The 18,471-nt window shown below is 40.5% G+C and overlaps 1 protein-coding gene across 1 annotated transcript in view; it reads left to right on the top strand.

Moving 5' to 3' along the window:
- LOC149414130 (uncharacterized) overlaps positions 1 to 18,471 on the top strand; it is a 55,204-nt gene that overhangs the window by 12,448 nt on the left and 24,285 nt on the right. The window contains exons 3-13 of the mRNA XM_089644015.1: positions 2,462 to 2,586; positions 3,167 to 3,737; positions 4,140 to 4,268; positions 4,575 to 4,684; positions 6,160 to 6,295; positions 6,437 to 6,540; positions 8,624 to 8,783; positions 10,930 to 11,083; positions 13,064 to 13,211; positions 13,696 to 13,960; positions 17,964 to 18,112. Of these exons, the coding sequence (XP_089500141.1) occupies positions 2,462 to 2,586; positions 3,167 to 3,737; positions 4,140 to 4,268; positions 4,575 to 4,684; positions 6,160 to 6,295; positions 6,437 to 6,540; positions 8,624 to 8,783; positions 10,930 to 11,083; positions 13,064 to 13,211; positions 13,696 to 13,960; positions 17,964 to 18,112 (2,051 nt within the window). The remainder of the gene's footprint in view (positions 1 to 2,461; positions 2,587 to 3,166; positions 3,738 to 4,139; positions 4,269 to 4,574; positions 4,685 to 6,159; positions 6,296 to 6,436; positions 6,541 to 8,623; positions 8,784 to 10,929; positions 11,084 to 13,063; positions 13,212 to 13,695; positions 13,961 to 17,963; positions 18,113 to 18,471) is intronic.

Below are 18,471 nucleotides of genomic sequence, written 5' to 3'. Positions count from 1 at the left end.
AAAAAAAAATGTATAAGGCCTAGGAAAACTGCTTTAAAATTAAAAATCTCCTACTTACGAACCCATTTTCGGTTATAACTTTATTGTATAATGTGGCAAATTAAGTTATTTATAAAATGATCGGAAAAAATTAAATATTTATGCCTGAACATCCACAAAATAAAATAAAAGGTACTTTTTTGCCATGTTTTTTTCTTGCATAAATCAAAACAGGCGGATGGTGTTAAGCGGGAATTTAAACCTTATCGCCATCTACGTAAGGGTTGTTATTGATAGCGGCTCGATTTAAAATATTCCACGACGTAGTGCATCGCCTTAAGTTTTTTCGTCTAAAGACTAAACTAAAATTATAGATAATAAAAAAAACACAAATTGTATAAGACAAATGTATTATAAACATTACTGCCACCTCACTTTTTTGTCGTTTTATATAAAAATTCACAAAGTTTCATAAATTTTTCTCAAATTTCATTTTAACAGCACATAAATAAAAAATAAGGAGTAAAACATTTGAAAGAAAGTCAATAAAAAGTAATTTTTCGGATACGCGATGTTCTAATATGATGGACAAAATACAAATAAGCATGACGACTTCACATTTGAAAAAAAAATCTTTACTGAACCACAGTCAAAGCTAGCCACTTGGTCAAAGTAAGGCTTGCTTGAACCATAAAGTGATTGTAGCGTATTTTCTAAAACGGAAATGGAACACTCAAACATACTTACAGCCGGACAAAATGCCAAACGGTTGATTTAAACCAGGAAGTTTAAAATTCCCTGTTTCGGGAATATTCCCCAAAATTAATTGTAATTAATACACTTCTACAACGATCTATGTTATTACTAACTATTTATGGAGATGATATACAGTACAATACTTACCTGGTAGGTAACTTGAGATTAACACTTAATTAACATTAACTAATTGTTTATTAGCAAAATTTAGATACAGGATTTAGGACATAATTGAATATAACTGGACTTTCTCTCAGGAATGGTATATTTAATTTAAGGATATTATGACAGCTTAAAAAGGTAAGATTTTAGTTTAGACCTAAATTCTGTAGGAATTGTTATGGATCTTAGTTCCGGAGGGAGTTTATTCCAAGCCTTCGGCACAGATACTCCGAAAGCGCGATCACCAAACTTAGTATTTGTCTTGCGCTTAGGTACCATCAGTCTGCCTACAGCTGATGATGTTGCTGATCTAAGAGTTGACTGCCTCAGACCAGTGTTTTCCGGGACGCATAGTTCAGAGATGTAGGGTGAGGCCATTTCATTGATGGATTTAAACACCATCCAGCACAGTTTGTAGTGGATACTTTCCGGGCACTTGAGCCAGTGAAGGTTACGAAGGTGTTCTGAAATGTGCAAATATTTAGAAACCCGGTTATGATGCTCGCTTTTACCAGATTGCATGCAGTTGGCAATACTTTCCCTGAAACACGGAATTTCATTACAAGAAGGCTATAATAACACACCTCATAATTAGATATTATTAATGTTAGCTTTTGTTATTCTATTTTTAATAATGTTCCACTAAAGCCCATTTGGGTGTATGATATAAATATTTGTCAGTGTTCTGTTTTGCCTATCATTATTTTCAAAATGTCTATTCCACAGTCGAGCTGTTGGATACTAGTTTGGTGGATTTGTTATCATCGCCAGTTTAAATGGGTTGTTGGCTAAATGATTCTGCGGTTCTCCAATCTGCAGAATCCAAGGTTGCGTGATTACTCTCAGTGTGAAATAATGAGAATTTGGATAGTTCCAATTTAGTTTTTTATTTTAACAAAACTCACTTATAATAATTTTATGAACAAATAGATTGCGTACGCTAGAGGAGGTTTAGGGCTAACCCGACGGCTAGACTGCTGGAGACAGAATAATATTATTTGCCGCGCGAGGTACCGCGCGCAAGTTTATAATGATACCAGCCTCATAAGAATGTAGGTAAAAATAATGTTGTAGTTATTTTCGGGAGATGTAAAGTCCCTATAATTTACCCTACACTAGCATTATTTCTTAAAACCTTTGTTTGACTGTGCACAGGCGCCCGAGATTCCAGGTCAGATTTTAAAGTACTTTCCATTGGAATATGCACAGGATAAACATTGGTTCGGATTAATTAAGTTAACCAAAAATAATCAACAACCAATACCATACGATAGTCCCAATTGCTCTTAACCGACCGGAGCCAGTGGGACTATGGCTTCTCCAATTTGTTGTGAAGAGTATGCGGAGGGGAAAGAGGTACCTGGCCATTCCGATCTGGCCACCAAACACTAAATGGCTAAAGCCATTTAAGCAACGTTTTAACTCTGAATGTTGGTCTTTCACCAGGTTCTTACCATCTTCCTCTAGGATCCTGTGAGGATGCCATCGTAGTCTCACTGGCTCTAGTCAGTTGGGATTCTTGTGTGGTAAATGTATTATATTGAATGCTGTTAACCCTTTGCAGGCATGATGGGTCCAGGAGGTCCGGGTGGGCCGTTCGGCCCGCCGGGTATGATGGGCCCGGGCGGGCCGCCGCCGCCGCACATGATGGGTCCGGGAGGCCCCTTCATGGGCCCACCTCCAAACATGGTGAGTACCAAAGGGTTGTATACACACATACTCTCTCACTAATCAAGTGGCGGATTACAGTTCATACGTGCACATGCAGTATGTACAGACAATAAAAGATGTGGATGTAGGTGCCACGGTGCGATGCATACCCGATTTTGTGGTCGGCTGGTGGAGAAGATCACAGATCTTCTCATGTTCCTCCAGGGAGATGCTTCGTGGGTGGTGGAGATGAATGATGGTGAATTCCGGAGTGCGGTCGCACCAATAGGTTGGTACTCGACGCCATGCGGGCCAAGCCTCCAACATTCTAGTCTATGGCTCATATTATCATAGTATAACCCGAGTTAATCCAAAATCAACAATAATTAGCCTTGGTAACTGGTAAAATGTTCAGTTCTAGCAATAGTAACTGATTGTGTAGTGTGCAGTTTTTTGTATGGGATTTTAATGTGACCGAAAAACAAAACTCCTTAAGCGGAAAAACTTCTTAAGTGGGAATTTCTTAAGCGAGATGGACTACAATAAATATGATATTTTGATATGGTAAATATAAAATTTTGACAAAATAAAAATAATATAATATATGATTTTTCTTTAGCCCGTACCGGAGATGTGGGTCGAGACAAAGACCGAAGAAGGCAAATCTTACTTCTACCACGCGAGGACCCGGGAGACCACCTGGACAAGGCCCCAAGAGGGCCCACACTGCAAGGTGATCACTCAGGGTGACGTAGAGGCCATGGCCCAAAACCAAATCGGTCCTAGCGGCCCCAACCAGATGAACCAGAATCCCCAAATGGGACAAAATGGGCAGATGGGACCAAACGGCCAGATGGGACCAAATGGTCAGATGGGACCTAATGGCCCGATGGGACCTAATGGCCCGATGGGACCAAATGGCCCGATGGGACCAAATGGCCCGATGGGACCAATCGGTCCGATGGGACCAAACGGCCCCATGGGACCAAATGGTCCGATGGGTCAGAACGGTCCAATGGGCCCGATGGGTGGTCCGATGGGGCCCATGGGACCAATGGGGCCCATGGGACCTATGGGGCCCAACGGACCCATGGGCCCCAACGGACCCCTGGGCTTCATGCAGAATCCCGGGCAGATGAACCAGATGGGCGGGCCCATGGGACACATGGGCATACCTAACAAGATGGACGGTAAGATCTTATTTTTATTTTTAACGAGGTTTTGGAGAACAAAATCATTTTTACCAGTTCCTCTAACATCGTTTTACAGCAATAATCGTTTATGCTGTTTTTGTAAAATTTACTTGTTGGATTGCTGCCTACCTACAACTGACATTAGTTGTCGTTTTGAGTGTTTCAACCTTAAAAATTAGCCGTTTGGTGAAAAAGTGTAAACTCATCACGAAAGATCCTGCTGAAAAACGCGTTGATGTAGCGAAACATTTAGGAATCACTGATCAGCATTGATTTATATGTGAAATAGTATCCTTTTAAGGATATTAAACATTTAACCATGAATGTAGCTTTTTAGGACCCTTCACTAACGATAGAGGTTTTACTGTGTGCATTAAATACGCAAATGCTATGTTCCAGTGGAGCAATCGGGCAACCGGAGAACGGAAGAGGATCACAACTCGGCGCAGTCAGAAGACGGAGACCAGAACGACGAGGACAACTCTCCCAGCCAGTTTAACCACACGCAGCAGCCGCCCAACATGACAGGTGATACAGCAATCCAGCATCCTCCGTCCTTTCCACTTTTTGTTTACAAGTTATGTTAATTAGATGCCCAATTGCATTTTACTTGCACAAATTATAAAAAACAAAAATACCTGGTAATTGTTGCGAAAATGCCGTTAAATTTCGATTTACGAGGTTATACAATATCGTCCTAATTTGTATTATAATTTTGAATCTGACAGGCTGGATGCGCCGGTGATTTTTCGATTTACTGACATTGAAAGGCCGGTCACGACTGTAATCCGTTTACATAAAAAGAATGATCCTTAATAATATTTGTGTTTGTAGGAATGCCGCCCCCGGCAGAGGGCATGCCCCCTCAGCCGCAGCCCCCGCAGTTCTCCCTGCCGCCCCCCGGCTTCCCGCAATGGGGGCAACCCCAGTGGCCCCCGCAACAGGTAATTAATATATCTTCCCACCCTATTACCTATACTCAGTGGTGAACTAAAAACATTGTCAGTCTTATCCCTATGCCAGATACAGAAAACTAAAGAGTTTGAAGGGTATTAGTGTTTACTAAAGTGGTGCCATCTCGGCCTGACAAATAATATTTTTATCTGTTTAGGCGTATGTGTGGTAAAACCATGTTTGATCGTGTGAGGAATGTGGAGATCCGCAAAGAGTGCAAGGCTGATGTAAGCGTAATGAGTAAGATTAAGAAAGGGACGCTTAGATGGTTTGGGCATGTAGAGCGAATGAGCGAAGATAGGAGTGTAAGGAGGATATATGATGTAAATGTGAATGGTAGCAGAAGTCGGGGACGCCCGAGGAAGACATGGCACGATCAAGTGAATCAGATACTCGAGTCGGGCCATGTCAAGAGTCAGAATAATAGAAGAGTATGTATGAGAAGATGTATGAATGTGAATGAGGCAAGGAGTGTGTGCCAAGACCGAGTTGTTTGGCGGTCCGTCCTCTCTGCCTACCCCTGCGGGGAAACGGCGTGATGGTTAGTTAGTTAGTTAGTTAGTTAGTTAGTTTATTTAGAGTTTTTTCGCCGAACTGAGGAGTTCCGACGCCTAATAATAATAATAATACAGCCTTCCGGTACCATATGTACATATTCCTATGTTCATATACCTGACTTTCATAATACAATATGAAAGTAAATGAATTGAAATATGTAAATATAATGAATAGTGTGATGTCTATATTTATAGTTTGGTAGCATTCTGATTTCACAATAAGTTGTTTTAAATTTAAAACAAGTTAATCCTTTCTTCTCTCCAAATAAGAATCCAACAGAGCTTTAAAGAGGTTTGTATTAGTAGAATGGATGACATGTTGTGGAAGTTAGTTCCATGCTTTCACTACTCTATGTTAGTAGAATGGATGACATGTTGTGGAAGTTAGTTCCATGCTTCCACTACTCTATGTTAGTAGAATGGATGACATGTTGTGGAAGTTAGTTCCATGCTTTCACTACTCTATGTTAGTAGAATGGATGACATGTTGTGGAAGTTAGTTCCATGCTTTCACTACTCTATGTTAGTAGAATGGATGACATGTTGTGGAAGTTAGTTCCATGCTTCCACTACTCTATATTAGTAGAATGGATGACATGTTGTGGAAGTTAGTTCCATGCTTTCACTACTCTATGTTAGTAGAATGGATGACATTTGGGGTAGTTAGTTCCATGCTTCCACTACTCTATGTTAGTAGAATGGATGACATATTGTTTCATGCATCTATAGATCTACAAGAGAGAGTACGAAAACGATTTACAAAAATATCAAGAGCTCTGATAGACCGGCAATATGAAGATAGACTCAAGGAACTAAGATTGACAATGTTAAAAGAAAGCGGAGAAAACCGTCGCCCGCTATCACCATACGAAAGAATAATAATAATACTTGTAACATTGTGGTTTCAGGGGCCCCCACCAGAGCTGGTGGCCATGGCGGCAGACTGGACATCTCACCGTGCTCCGGACGGACGCACCTACTACTACAATGCCAAGAAGCAGGAGAGCGTCTGGGAGAAACCGCAGCCCATCAAGGACCTGGAAGGTTTGTAGCCACTTGTAACATTGTGGTTTCAGGGTCTCCGCCCGTGCTGGTGGCAGACTGAATGCCAGCTTTTCACCAATAGCAATAAAACCCTTTTTTGCAGATACATTTGTGTTCTAATCTTATATTTTTTATTTTTAGTATTCCAAAAGCCGGCCACCCCCAACGTCCCCCCCCCGATGATAACTGGCCAGCCAGCCCTAGTCTCTGCGCCCGTAGGCATGACAACAGCGCCGCCTGTTAACGTAAGTACCCGGAAAATAAGCTCAAATAATCTGGCCATTTGTTTAGTTGTTAATAAATATTTGACTAATCAAAGAAGGACTGCTTCATTCTTCATGCTATTCATATTTATGAATGATTTGGATTCCTAAGAACTGGAAGTGCTTCCATCAAAAACCAACACCTGCCCAACTTACACTGCGTACACATACTAAAAATGTCACCATAAGCTCAAATAATCTGGCCATTTGTTTAGTTGTTAATAAATATTTGACTAATCAAAGAAGGACTGCTTCATTCTTCATGCTATTCATATTTATGAATGATTTGGATTCCTAAGAACTGGAAGTGCTTCCATCAAAAACCAACACCTGCCCAACTTACACTGCGTACACATACTAAAAATGTCACCATCATAAGAAGAAATGAAATAGAAGATATCAAATATATCATTTCCCTGCCTGCTGGGCCCCTCTGGGCACGTGGGGCTTGAAGCTAGGGCCACCGGCCAGAGGAGTCCTCAGAAATCACAGACAGGGCCGCCAAGATGGGGGTTCTGGAGTGTATAAATCATCAGGCTCTCCGCGCCCAGGGCTCCGTCAATCGCAATACTTACCTCTTACTTACTCTTACTTACTCTTACTCTGTCAGAGAGCAACATCAAGGTTGATTCCTCCCTTGAAGCAAACAGCCTCGCAACACACTTCAGAAATAAGGTTGAAAACATTCGGGCCCTCAGTGTAGTAGGATCGCCTTCTGTCGCAGCACCAAGTCCGCTCTCTGGTGACTTCACTACTTTCGCAGCGGTAACGGAAGAAGATGTCACGCGTGCTGTGATGTCTTGTCCTAATAAACAATGCACACAAGACCCCATACCTACCTGGCTCTTAAAGAAATGCCTTCCGGATATAACGCCTATAATTACCGCAATTATCCAGAAGTCACTAGTTAATTCACTTGTACCGGGAACACTCAAAAAATCAATTATAACTCCGATTCTAAAAAAACAAAATCTTGATACAGACAATACGGATAATTACAGGCCAATATCTAACCTACCATTTCTGTCAAAACTGCTTGAGAAAATCGTTGCCAAACAATTGGTGGGGTACTTGAACTCGGCCGGTCTATTTGCCAAAAATCAATCTGCTTATCGACAGTTTCATTCAACGGAAACTGTCCTTTTGCGGGTAATTTCAGATTTGATCATCGGGATGGAAGCAGGTAAGTTGGGTTTGGTATCTGTTCTTGATATGAGTGCGGCATTTGACACTGTAGATCATAGTATTTTATTAAATGTGCTTGAAACCGAATTTGGCGTTCGAGGTGATGTACTCCAATGGATGTCATCGTACCTGTCTGGACGAGTAGCTTCAGTAACCTTCAATAAATATACATCACCTGAAACTCCCATCGAATTTGGAGTTCCCCAGGGTTCTGTACTGGGTCCCATTCTCTTCATTCTATATACTAATCGTCTCGAACGACTCATTCACTCAGCTGGCTTTGAATCACAAGGCTACGCGGATGATCGTTTGATTTTCAAGTTTTGCTTATTATTATTACCTAATATTAAAGCCACCTTGAGATGATGTAATCACGTCAATATGGTACAACACATGATATATATACATGACCGGTCCCTCGAGTGAGTTGTTAAGGTTTTATACCAGCAGCACACTCAAACGCCAATTTTAAACAGCTGAGCTGAAGGTTTGCGACACTCTTTATAACACCATATCGCTTGCCGTACAATCCCATACAGACCTGTCACACATGATGGATGATGTTACAAGTGTCGGCATGGCGACGATGATATGCTCTGATCTGCTAGCCAGGCTATATTTGAAGATGATGCGACCCCCTCTACTGCTGGAGGCAGTAGGCTGGGACAGATCAATCTAGTTCCCCTATCGATCTGACTCCCTCTCTTGAGGAAGATTATAGCGTAGTAGTGTCACACCAACATGTAATCTGTACTGGTCACATGTGTTTTAGGCTTTATTGTTATTATTATCTTTATTGTTATTATTATCTTTATTAGCTTTATTGTTATTATTATCTTTCTTTAATATCATATTCAAAATGCGACATTTTTTCCTCCAGAACATCATGCAACAGAACGCAGCGCTAGCAGCGGCTGCCGCAGCCGCCGCCGTAGCCAGTGGCGTGCCGGTCTCCATGCCCGGCGGAGCGGTTAGCGCAGCCCCCACCACCCCGATGGAGGTGGACAATGCGGCAGCCCTCAAAGCGCCACAAGACAGCGGTTAGTAAAACATTATGGAGCGCCGAGACTTACAGGAGTTTTCAGTTTGGTTTTGGATTCGCCAACTCTCATTTAACTCTTTAAAGCCAATGATATACCTATATTTCATCATCATCAATAGCAAACAACAGCATACAATAGCAAACAATAGCATACTAATATGTTGATTTTTCTTTTATTTTTGAAGTGAAACTTCTTTAGGCGCGTAATGTTCGGGGACGGAGTAAAACCGAGTCAGGATCGACACGAAAATGCGGGTACCCCCACCACCGCTCACCGTTCACTGTCCCTCTCTCACCATATGCGCTTGTTGAGGTGGGGGAGCCGCTCACGAACGTTTTGCTTTGAGTTACGAGCGAGATACGAGTTCGGTTTAGCAGGTCGGCCGGTAGCGCACTTGCGCGGCCACGCCCACCACGGCCAGTGAATCAGTTAGCAGCGTGCTCCCGCTGTGATAAGTTGTGTTCGCGTTTTGTGTTGCGTTTACATTTACATTTATAGTTGTAGTTCATTTAATTAATTCATTTAATTTTTGATGAAATGAAAATAGAGAGAGAGGAATACTAGAAGTTTCACTTCTGTCTTGCGTAGGCTTGACACACCCACTTTTTTTTTATTTTATTTTGAGCTATATAATATTTTTTTTTTGTGTTTTTTGATATCTGTCTCACTAAGATATACCTGTGTCGAGACAGACGTATATAACTAAAATAAATATGATAAAGTAGTATACATTTTAAACCGTGAACACATAATAGAAAGTGTAGGTTATCCTAAGGGGATAATAATATTATAAATGTAAATGGAAAATTTAAGATGAAATAGTTAATGAATTTTTTTTTTTGGTGTTTGTTTATTCCTAAAAATTTAAATGATTACAGTTTTTTGTTTTCTACAGCCACCATAAAAATAAAAATGAGAAGAAAACATATGAATAGAATGGAATAAAAAAGCAGTTAAATTTAATTTAATGTCACGAGACATTCTTTGCGATAGTTCCTTCCCTTTACCAATAGCCAATTCTGAATATTTTTTATATGTGCTGTTATAAAATTCCTTACCAAGCAAGGAAAATCAGTTCAGAATCATACTGGAAGAGATGTCATCCGTTTACGGGGACTCTTGTCCAAGTGAAACTATGGTTTACAAGTGGCATACCCTCTTTAAACAAGGCAGGGAGTTGCTTGAAGACGACCCACGGCCAGGAAGGTCTATCGAGGTGGCCACTCCGGAAATTATTCAAAAAGTCCAAATATTAATAATAGAAGATGCCCGACTAAAGAAGAAACAGCTCGCAGAAATGGTTGGAGTATCAGATAAAACCATTTTCAAAATTCTTCACGACCATCTTGGCATGACTAAAGTCAGCGCAAGATGGGTGCCGAGAATGCTCACGCCGCCTCAAAAACAACAGCGCGTGGAGTGTTCTCGTGCATTTTTGGACCTCTGCAGGGAATACAAAGATGGAGTGTTGGCTCAAATTGTTACTGGTGATAAAACTTGTGTTCATCATTATGAACCTGAGTCTAAACAGGACTATGCAGTGGCACAAGAAAGGCACACCACCACCCAAGAAGTTTAAGGTGTCACAATCGGCTGGGAAAATCATGGCGACAGTCTTTTGGGACTCGGAAAGAATCCTGTTGATCGATTACAAAGATAAAGATGTTTCCATAACCGGAGTTTACTACGCTTCAATTATAGAGTAATTAAAGGAAGCCAAGGTGTCCTCCTTCTGCACGACAACGCGCCTGTTCACAAGAGCCGTGTTGTGATGGCTGCCCTGCAGAAGATGGGCGCATCCACCCTACAGTCCTCACCTGGCTCCCAGTGATTATTACCTTTTTCCAAACGTGAAAAAAGAACTTCGTGGGAAAAAGTTTTCAAGTGATGAAGAACTGAACGATGCAGTTTTGGCTTATTTTTTAGACAAAGACAAATCTTTTTTTCATTCGATCTGCTTGTGATCGGTAGTTTGAGGATAATCTTTATTATAAGTTTCTGAGCTTTAGATATTGGATCAATGGCGGCAGCGTTTGCTCCTCCCCATGCTATGATACCATACTCTATTATAAGTTGGAATGTCTCGGAGTTTATTGTCATTTGTCCGTGCTATAAGATAAATCAATTTGCGTCTTTGTTGCAGTAACAAACGGCGCGGTGGTGGACTTGTTGGAGGCGCGCAAGCAGGCGGAACGCGAGGCGGAGGAAGCGCGAGTAGCCAGGGAGAAGGAGCAGCTCGCCAAGCAACAGGACAAGTCTCGCCCCGTTTCCAGCACCCCCATCTCGGGTACCCCCTGGTATGTGACGTTAAGAATGAAATAACTCGTGTACTGTGAACACTAACATAAGTGACATTGATTGTAAATCGACGGCTTCATCTCCAGGGACCTTGGCTAAGGATTTGTAAATTAACTTTTAAAGCAAAACACACGCGATTGCTGGACATAAATACGCTGAGCTGACATGGCCCGACTCGAGTATCTGATTCTCTTGATTGTGCCATGTCTTCCTCGGGCGTCCCCGACCTCTGCTACCATTCGCATCATATATTCTCCTTGCACTCCTTTCTTCCCTCATTCGCTCTACAGGCCCAAACCATCTAAGCGTCCCTTTCTTGATCTCACTCATTAAACTTACATCAGCCTTGCACTCTTTGCGGATCTCCACATTTCTCACACGATCATACATGGTTTTACCACACATACTCCTCAGGGATCTCATTTCAACAGCATCCAATCTACTTTCATCCTTTCTCTGCCAGTTCCATGCCTCACTTCCGTACATCAGGGTAGGTACCAGCACTCCATTGTGGACTGCTAACTTCGCTTCTTTGGACAATTTTTTGTTAGCGCCAACTGCGTTCAGTCCTCAATTAATGGAGTTACCTGCATTTACTCTTCTTTCAATATCTCTGTCAGCCTTCCCATCTCTCTAGAACATACTTCCTAAATACACAAACTCATCCACCTGCTCCAAGTATTCCTCATTCACAACTATATTGCACACTGCTTTCGTACTCTCTCTTTCAAACACCATGACTTTAGACTTACTTACATTCATCATTAACTCATTCTTCACGCATACTTCGTTCATCTTAATCTCACTCATTACGCTTACATCAACGTTGCACGCTCTTCAATTATTGCTTATTTCATGTTTATATCAAGAATAACCTTTATACTCATTTGGACGCCGTTAAACATAAATGAATTTTGACACGCGCAGATAAAAAGGTTTCTAAACAAGGTTTTTGTCAGAGAGGCTACTACATTCATGAAATAAAAAAATATTGGATCTACAGTGCTATTAGTGCAAGCGATTCTGACTTTGTCCTCCAAACGGTTTTCAAAGCATAATGGTTCAAATTGCATCATAAAAAATTCATCATCATCATAACACGGATGATATTTAAGCGGCTCCGTAATTAATTAATTTCGTAATGTACGTAAGTCGTCAGATAGTAAACAGTCATAGTCGCTGTAAAACAGAGATAATCAACCTTTTTTCATCAGGGTCAATTAATTCGTGGGCCGCGTCGTACACATATATTATACATGATTAACTTTGCAGTCGGTAGTGTCGCAAACATATCTGTATTTTTTAAAACACAAGTTTTTAACCATCTTCATCGCAGTGACCTCCGTAGCGTCTTTCATTTTTGCCAACTACATTTTGACAAACAGTACCTTTGTTTTTGATCCAGACTGAAACTTTTTATTATTATTATTATGTGCAGAGCAGGCAGCATTCTGCTGATGCGCTCATATCTGATTTCACAACAAGTTTGCCAGTAATTGAGTTGTTTTAAGTTTGAACTAAGTCCTTTCTTCTCTCCAAATGTGAATCCAATAGAGCTTTGAATTGATTTATATTTGTTGCATCGATGTCATGTTGTGGGAGTTTGTTCCAAGCATCCACTACTCTATTTGCAAGGAAGTGTTTTCTAGGATTAGATGCAAAAGGCGTTTTGGTAATAGTGTCCACGGAGATTTATATTTTTATTAGTAGTGAAGATTTGTTGGATGCTAGGGCAACTGTAATGTCCAGATAAAAGTCTCGATCAAGTCACCCCTTTCTCTTCTTTCTTGTAAGGTTGGTAATCTTAGTTCCTTGAGTCTATCTTCGTATCGTAGATCTTTCAGAGCTCTTGGTATTTTGTCTCTGTACTCTCTTTAACAGATTTTTGTTTGATTTTATTTGTTGGTTTATTCTGTGGGGGTCGTTTCAACGAGTTGTACTAGAAATGTTAATTGTTGAGTTGACATTGTCATTTGCAGGTGCGTGGTGTGGACGGGCGACGGGCGCGTGTTTTTCTACAACCCGACGGCGCACTCGTCCGTCTGGGAGCGGCCCGAGCAGCTGGCGGGACGGGCTGACGTGGACCGTGCAGTCAGCAACCCTCCCGAGGCGCTCGCCGACAGCCAGGTAAACTGGGACTATTGATGATAACTAACTAGGCTAGGGTTTGAAAATGTCATGATATTTATCAAATACCTTGGTTGTATGTCTGTCCTGTGTAACTCTTGTTCAATGAACTCAAGAACTCGGATTTGCTTTGAATTTAAGTGTCATTTTCAAAATTAGAACTGAACATTTCAAGAATTCAGACGATAACGATTAAGTACCTACTTATAAATTAGTACATATTTGTGAATATTTTTTTTGCTGTGTTGTTGATAAAAAAAACTTTCAGCTTGTGGAATCCTACAATTATGATATCCCGTGATTTTTCATGGAGTGCGCTAGTATAAATACAAAAGTATCGGATCTTGATATTAACATCCGATGATGAAAAAGCGATACAACATACCAAAAAAGTCACCAACAATTTTTAATAAAAATTCATCCATTATTTGACAAGTAATTGCAAATAATGTGTACAAAATTTAATTTTTATCAACAACCTCAGGCCGCTGCTGCCACGGCCGCATCGCAAGCTGCGGGCGTAGCGGCCGCAGGCGGCAACACCGCGGCGGCCGCCGCCACTCAGTCGTCCTCCTCGCTGGCGTCCGGCCCGGCGTCGAACGGCCTCGCGAGCTCGGGCGCCGCGGGGGCCGGCAGCAAGAGGGCGGCGCCGGCCGCGGTCTCCGGGCCCACCGTGACGGTGCGCAGTGACAGCGATGAGGACAGCGAACCCGAGGCCAAGAAGGGACGCCCGGAGGTGCAGGAGATCGGTGAGCCAAGTTTTTATTATGTCCGTGTTGTAAAGCCACTGTAATGTGTAATATTCTGTTACAAATACTTAATTTTCATCTTCACCGAGAAAACAACTCTATGTTATGACATATTTTATCATTCTAAGAAAACAACTCGTGATTATTGTTGACAATACAGTAGAACCCCGTTAATTCGAACCCCGATAATTCGAAAAAACGCTTAATTCGAAATTTTTGCCAAAAAAATTTCTGCAGAAACAAAACTTTTTTTAATTCGAAATTCGTTAATTCGTAATTCGAAATTTATTTTTGTCCGCGCTCGAAAATTTGTTCGTGTAATTCGAAAAAATTTGATTTTTGCGAAAATAAATCATAATATTTTGTATTATCTGAATCTAAAAGTCAGCCGTGGCGGTAAAACGCCGAAAAATGTATTTTTACGTGGTTATACATCGTCCTTATTAGTATTATTATTTTGTAAATCTGAATCGATTTACACTGGAATGTAGTACTTTTTCAAATTTATTTCGAATATCTGAGTTGGAAGAGCAGAGAAAATACGTTTTATGCGGATATATGTCGTAGTTTTACGAGTTTACACCAAATATCTGGATTTCAAGAGTCGGCCGCGACGAAACTCGGCTGCGAAATTTTATATTTACGCGTAAATGTATCGTATTTTTACGAATTTATTTCGAATATCTGAATTTTAAAGGGCCCGCCGCGATGGAAATCGGACGCGAAATTTCAATTATATCGTATTTTTGCTAACTTTACTTCGAATATCCGAGTTAAAAAATACGGCGCGACGGAAATCGGCAGAAAAATTTCGATTCTGTAACGTCAAAGAATTGTGCAAGTTTGGATTGCCACGGTAGTGCCTGATGATTGTTTTGTTGACGGTTTTTCGGGTGGCTGCCCTGCGATCGGTTTGACTGGCGAGCAAAAAATTACGCGGGTAGGTAGATTGGGGAACAATACGCGGGAGGACGATTCCGCGGTGCGCGTGGCGTTAGGCGAGAGAAAATGGAGATTGAAATTTTGAGAAAAAGATCGCGCGGATACCTTGAACTTATCCTTTGGAGACTTTCCGTTTAAATTTACAAAACACATAACCAACGTTTCGACTCCTGTGTGAGATCGGCCTGTGCTTGTTCGAGTGTTGTGGCTTGAAGAGATGAAAATATACAATCGGTTATTTGGATTAAAAAATGGTTTTATTTGTGAAGCGTAATTCCTTGGAGACTACACTGGATTATACTGGAATTACTATTACTGGAATATATCATATTTTCATGATTTTACATCAAATATCTGAATTTATAGGGTCAGCCGCGACGGAAATCGGCCGCGCATTCTCGATTTACACGGAAATATATCGTATTTTTACGAATTTATTTTCAGATACTTGAAATAAAGGGCTGGCAGCGATGGAAAATTACCGCGAAATCTCGATTTACGCCAAAATATATCGTATTTTTACGAATATCTCAATTTAAAGGGTAGGCCACGACCGAAATCGGCAGCGAAATCTCCATTTACGCGTAAATATATAGCATTTTTACGAATTTATTTTGAATATCTGAATTTAAAGGGCCCGCCGCTACGGTAATCGGCCGCGAAAATAAAGAAATAAATTAATAAAACTAAAATATCACCCGGATTTGAAGAGAATTTCGGCGTATTTTTTTTTTTTTTTTTTTCATAAAATTTCGAATTACGTGGGAATTCGTTAATTCGAAATTTGATTTTTGGTGTCCCGTGGATTTCGAATTAACGAGGTTCTACTGTATTAGCGATGTTTAAATGAAAATTTGAATCAGAAAAAGATACTGCCACTTTTAGGTCGTATATTGTCTTCAATAATTAAATATTACAATTTGAGGTTTTACCCATTAAGTTATTCCAAAAAATTAAAACAACTCTTCCTTTCCGGAATGCTGGGTATCGATAGTCTTGTCAACAGGCGGAAAGCTGCGTTGCTGATGATGGCCTATAACTTGTTGAACGGTCATATCAACAATCCAGAATTTTGAATAAAATTTTATTTTACGTCCCTTATAACTTCGCAAGAGCGCGTAGACACAAACCATTCATTCTTCGGAGATGTAGGACTAACTTACCATCAGCAATGCCTCTCGGAAGAATGATAGTCCTTCTAAACTCACTAGCCTCTTACATCGACATTTTCCACCTGAGCATTAATACATTTAAATCGCTAATTAGGCAATAATTTATTTATTTATTTATATATATATATATATACGCCTAAAAAGGCTTTTACATAGAAGTGATACATGATGCAGTGTATATAGGAGATGTCACGTCTGATGTCCCGTCTGATGTCCCGTCTGATGAGCATGGACCCTTGTCAATCACCAGGGCTATTATGGGGATAAGGCAAGGAGACATAATGTATAAAAGCATTGAAGAACCTTGATCATGATTGAAGGTGTTTGGAGAGTCCGCCAGCGGTGAGCAGATTGCGCCGGGTAGAGATTCGTGGGATAGAGTGCGAAAGAGTGCGCGAGGCTATCCTCAATCATTCCGCATCCATTGAACGTTTAAAGGGACAATGATGCTTCATCTTTGCGTCACCTCGACAGCATGCTTGGTAATCCAGTATAGTCTCCAAAGAATTACCCTTCAAAACCACTCACAAATAAAACCATTTTTTATTTCAAATAACTGATTGTATATTTTAATCTCTTCAAACAACAACACTCGAACAAAGAACAGGCCGATCTCACACAGGAGTCAAAACGTTTGTTTTTATGTTTGGTTAGTCTACACGGAAAGGCTGTATCCTTCAAGATTTCCATCTCACCGAACAACCACACTCGAACTTTAAGAACCGGCTGATCTCGCGCAGGAGTCAAAACGTCTCTTTTGTGTTTTGTAAATTTACACTGAAATTCTCCGAAGGATCGGTACATGGTATCCGCGTGATCTTTTTTTAATAATCTCAATCTCCATCTTTCTTCTCGCCTAACGCCACGCGAACCGCGGAATCGTCGTCCCGCGTATTGTTCCCCAATCTACCTACCCGCGTAATTTTTGCTCGCCCGTCAAACCGATCGCAGGGCAGCCACCCGAAAAACTCTCAACCAAAACAATAATCAGGCACTACCGTGGCAATCCAAACTTGCACAATTCTTTGACGTTACAGAGAATATGTATTATACAGGAGATATTGACAGTAAATAGATGTAATCCATTTTAAAGAAGGTACAAAATACACACTTGTAAAATTGTGATTACAAGTATAATGAGAAAATATGAAGCAATAAAACGTAAGAGTAACATAAAGTAAAAAAGAAATTACAACAACACTACATATAAGACAAATCATTATAACTAATTTACCAACGCTACTCTAATTTGTAGGATTCAACAAAGTGTCGGTGTAGATTATGCTTAGTTCTATATATGGAGTCAATAAATAAATCTTTATTTTTCGGAATAACTTTATTGAGTAAAACCTCAAATTGTAATATTTAAATATTGAAGACAATATTAGTGATTTCTAAACGAAAATCTACAGATACAGTTAAAAGTGACCGAGGGGGATAGGGTCCCATTAGCTGTAGTATTAGCTATAGATGCAGTTGGTAGAGCAGTGCCCCGGAAAGACAAAGGTCCTGGGTTCGAGTCCTAGATGTGACCGTTTCCTTTTTTGATTTTTCTGTTTCAGATTTTCGTTTAGAAATCACTAATATTGTCTTCAATATTTAAATAAATAAATCAATAGCACCCCCATACTTGTTGCCCAGATTATGCATCCTATTGGTCAGTGAATGTGTCTGATAGTTGGTCGAGTATGTATTACAAAAGAATGTTATATTTTGTCTTGTATTCCTAGTCTGCACATGTAGTTTAATAGTGGCAAGGATGGCAGGACTATCAATTAAGTTGTTTAATTATGATTGTGTATTTGTATAATGTATCTTTGTTATTGGAATTCTTTATTCTGTTAATATGCATTTAAAATATAAATAAATGAATTAATTGTTGTTCCCAGTGCCCGAGAAGAAGGTGGCCACGCCGGGCACAATCGACGCCGGCAAGGAGGCGGCCATAGAGGCGGAGGTGCGCGCCGCACGAGAGCGTGCCATGGTGCCCCTGGACCTGCGCGTCAAGTCCTTCCGCGAGATGCTGGCAGAGAAGGAGGTCAGTCTATGTCTTCATTTCCTAACAGTGCCCGAGATAAATAAGAAAAGCATTTTTTTGTGTGAATCCTACAAAAATAATCAGTGAAAAATTCACACAAATCTTTTATGGTTAACTTCTAGATTTGAATATAAAGCATGGTGTTTTCTTTTTCTAACACCGTTTAGAAAATATTTCTCACCATGGCAGTAAGGCAGACTCAACGATCATATTATGAGGAGACCATAATATGAGCTGGTCCCAAGACTATGCGGGTAATGGCTGTTTGCTTGAAAAAACCCAACAAATCAGCCCAAGAGGTTAAACTAGGTGCATCCATCCATGATTATACATTTGAGTTAAGAATTTAGTGAAAATAA

The sequence above is a fragment of the Hesperophylax consimilis genome, chromosome 20 (assembly GCF_061612785.1).
Source record: "Hesperophylax consimilis isolate HC1 chromosome 20, BYU_Hcon_1.0, whole genome shotgun sequence".
In the NCBI taxonomy this organism is placed as follows: Eukaryota; Metazoa; Arthropoda; class Insecta; order Trichoptera; family Limnephilidae; genus Hesperophylax; species Hesperophylax consimilis.
Note: the sequence above shows the minus strand (reverse complement) of the source record. Positions and strands in the feature narration are given on the sequence as shown.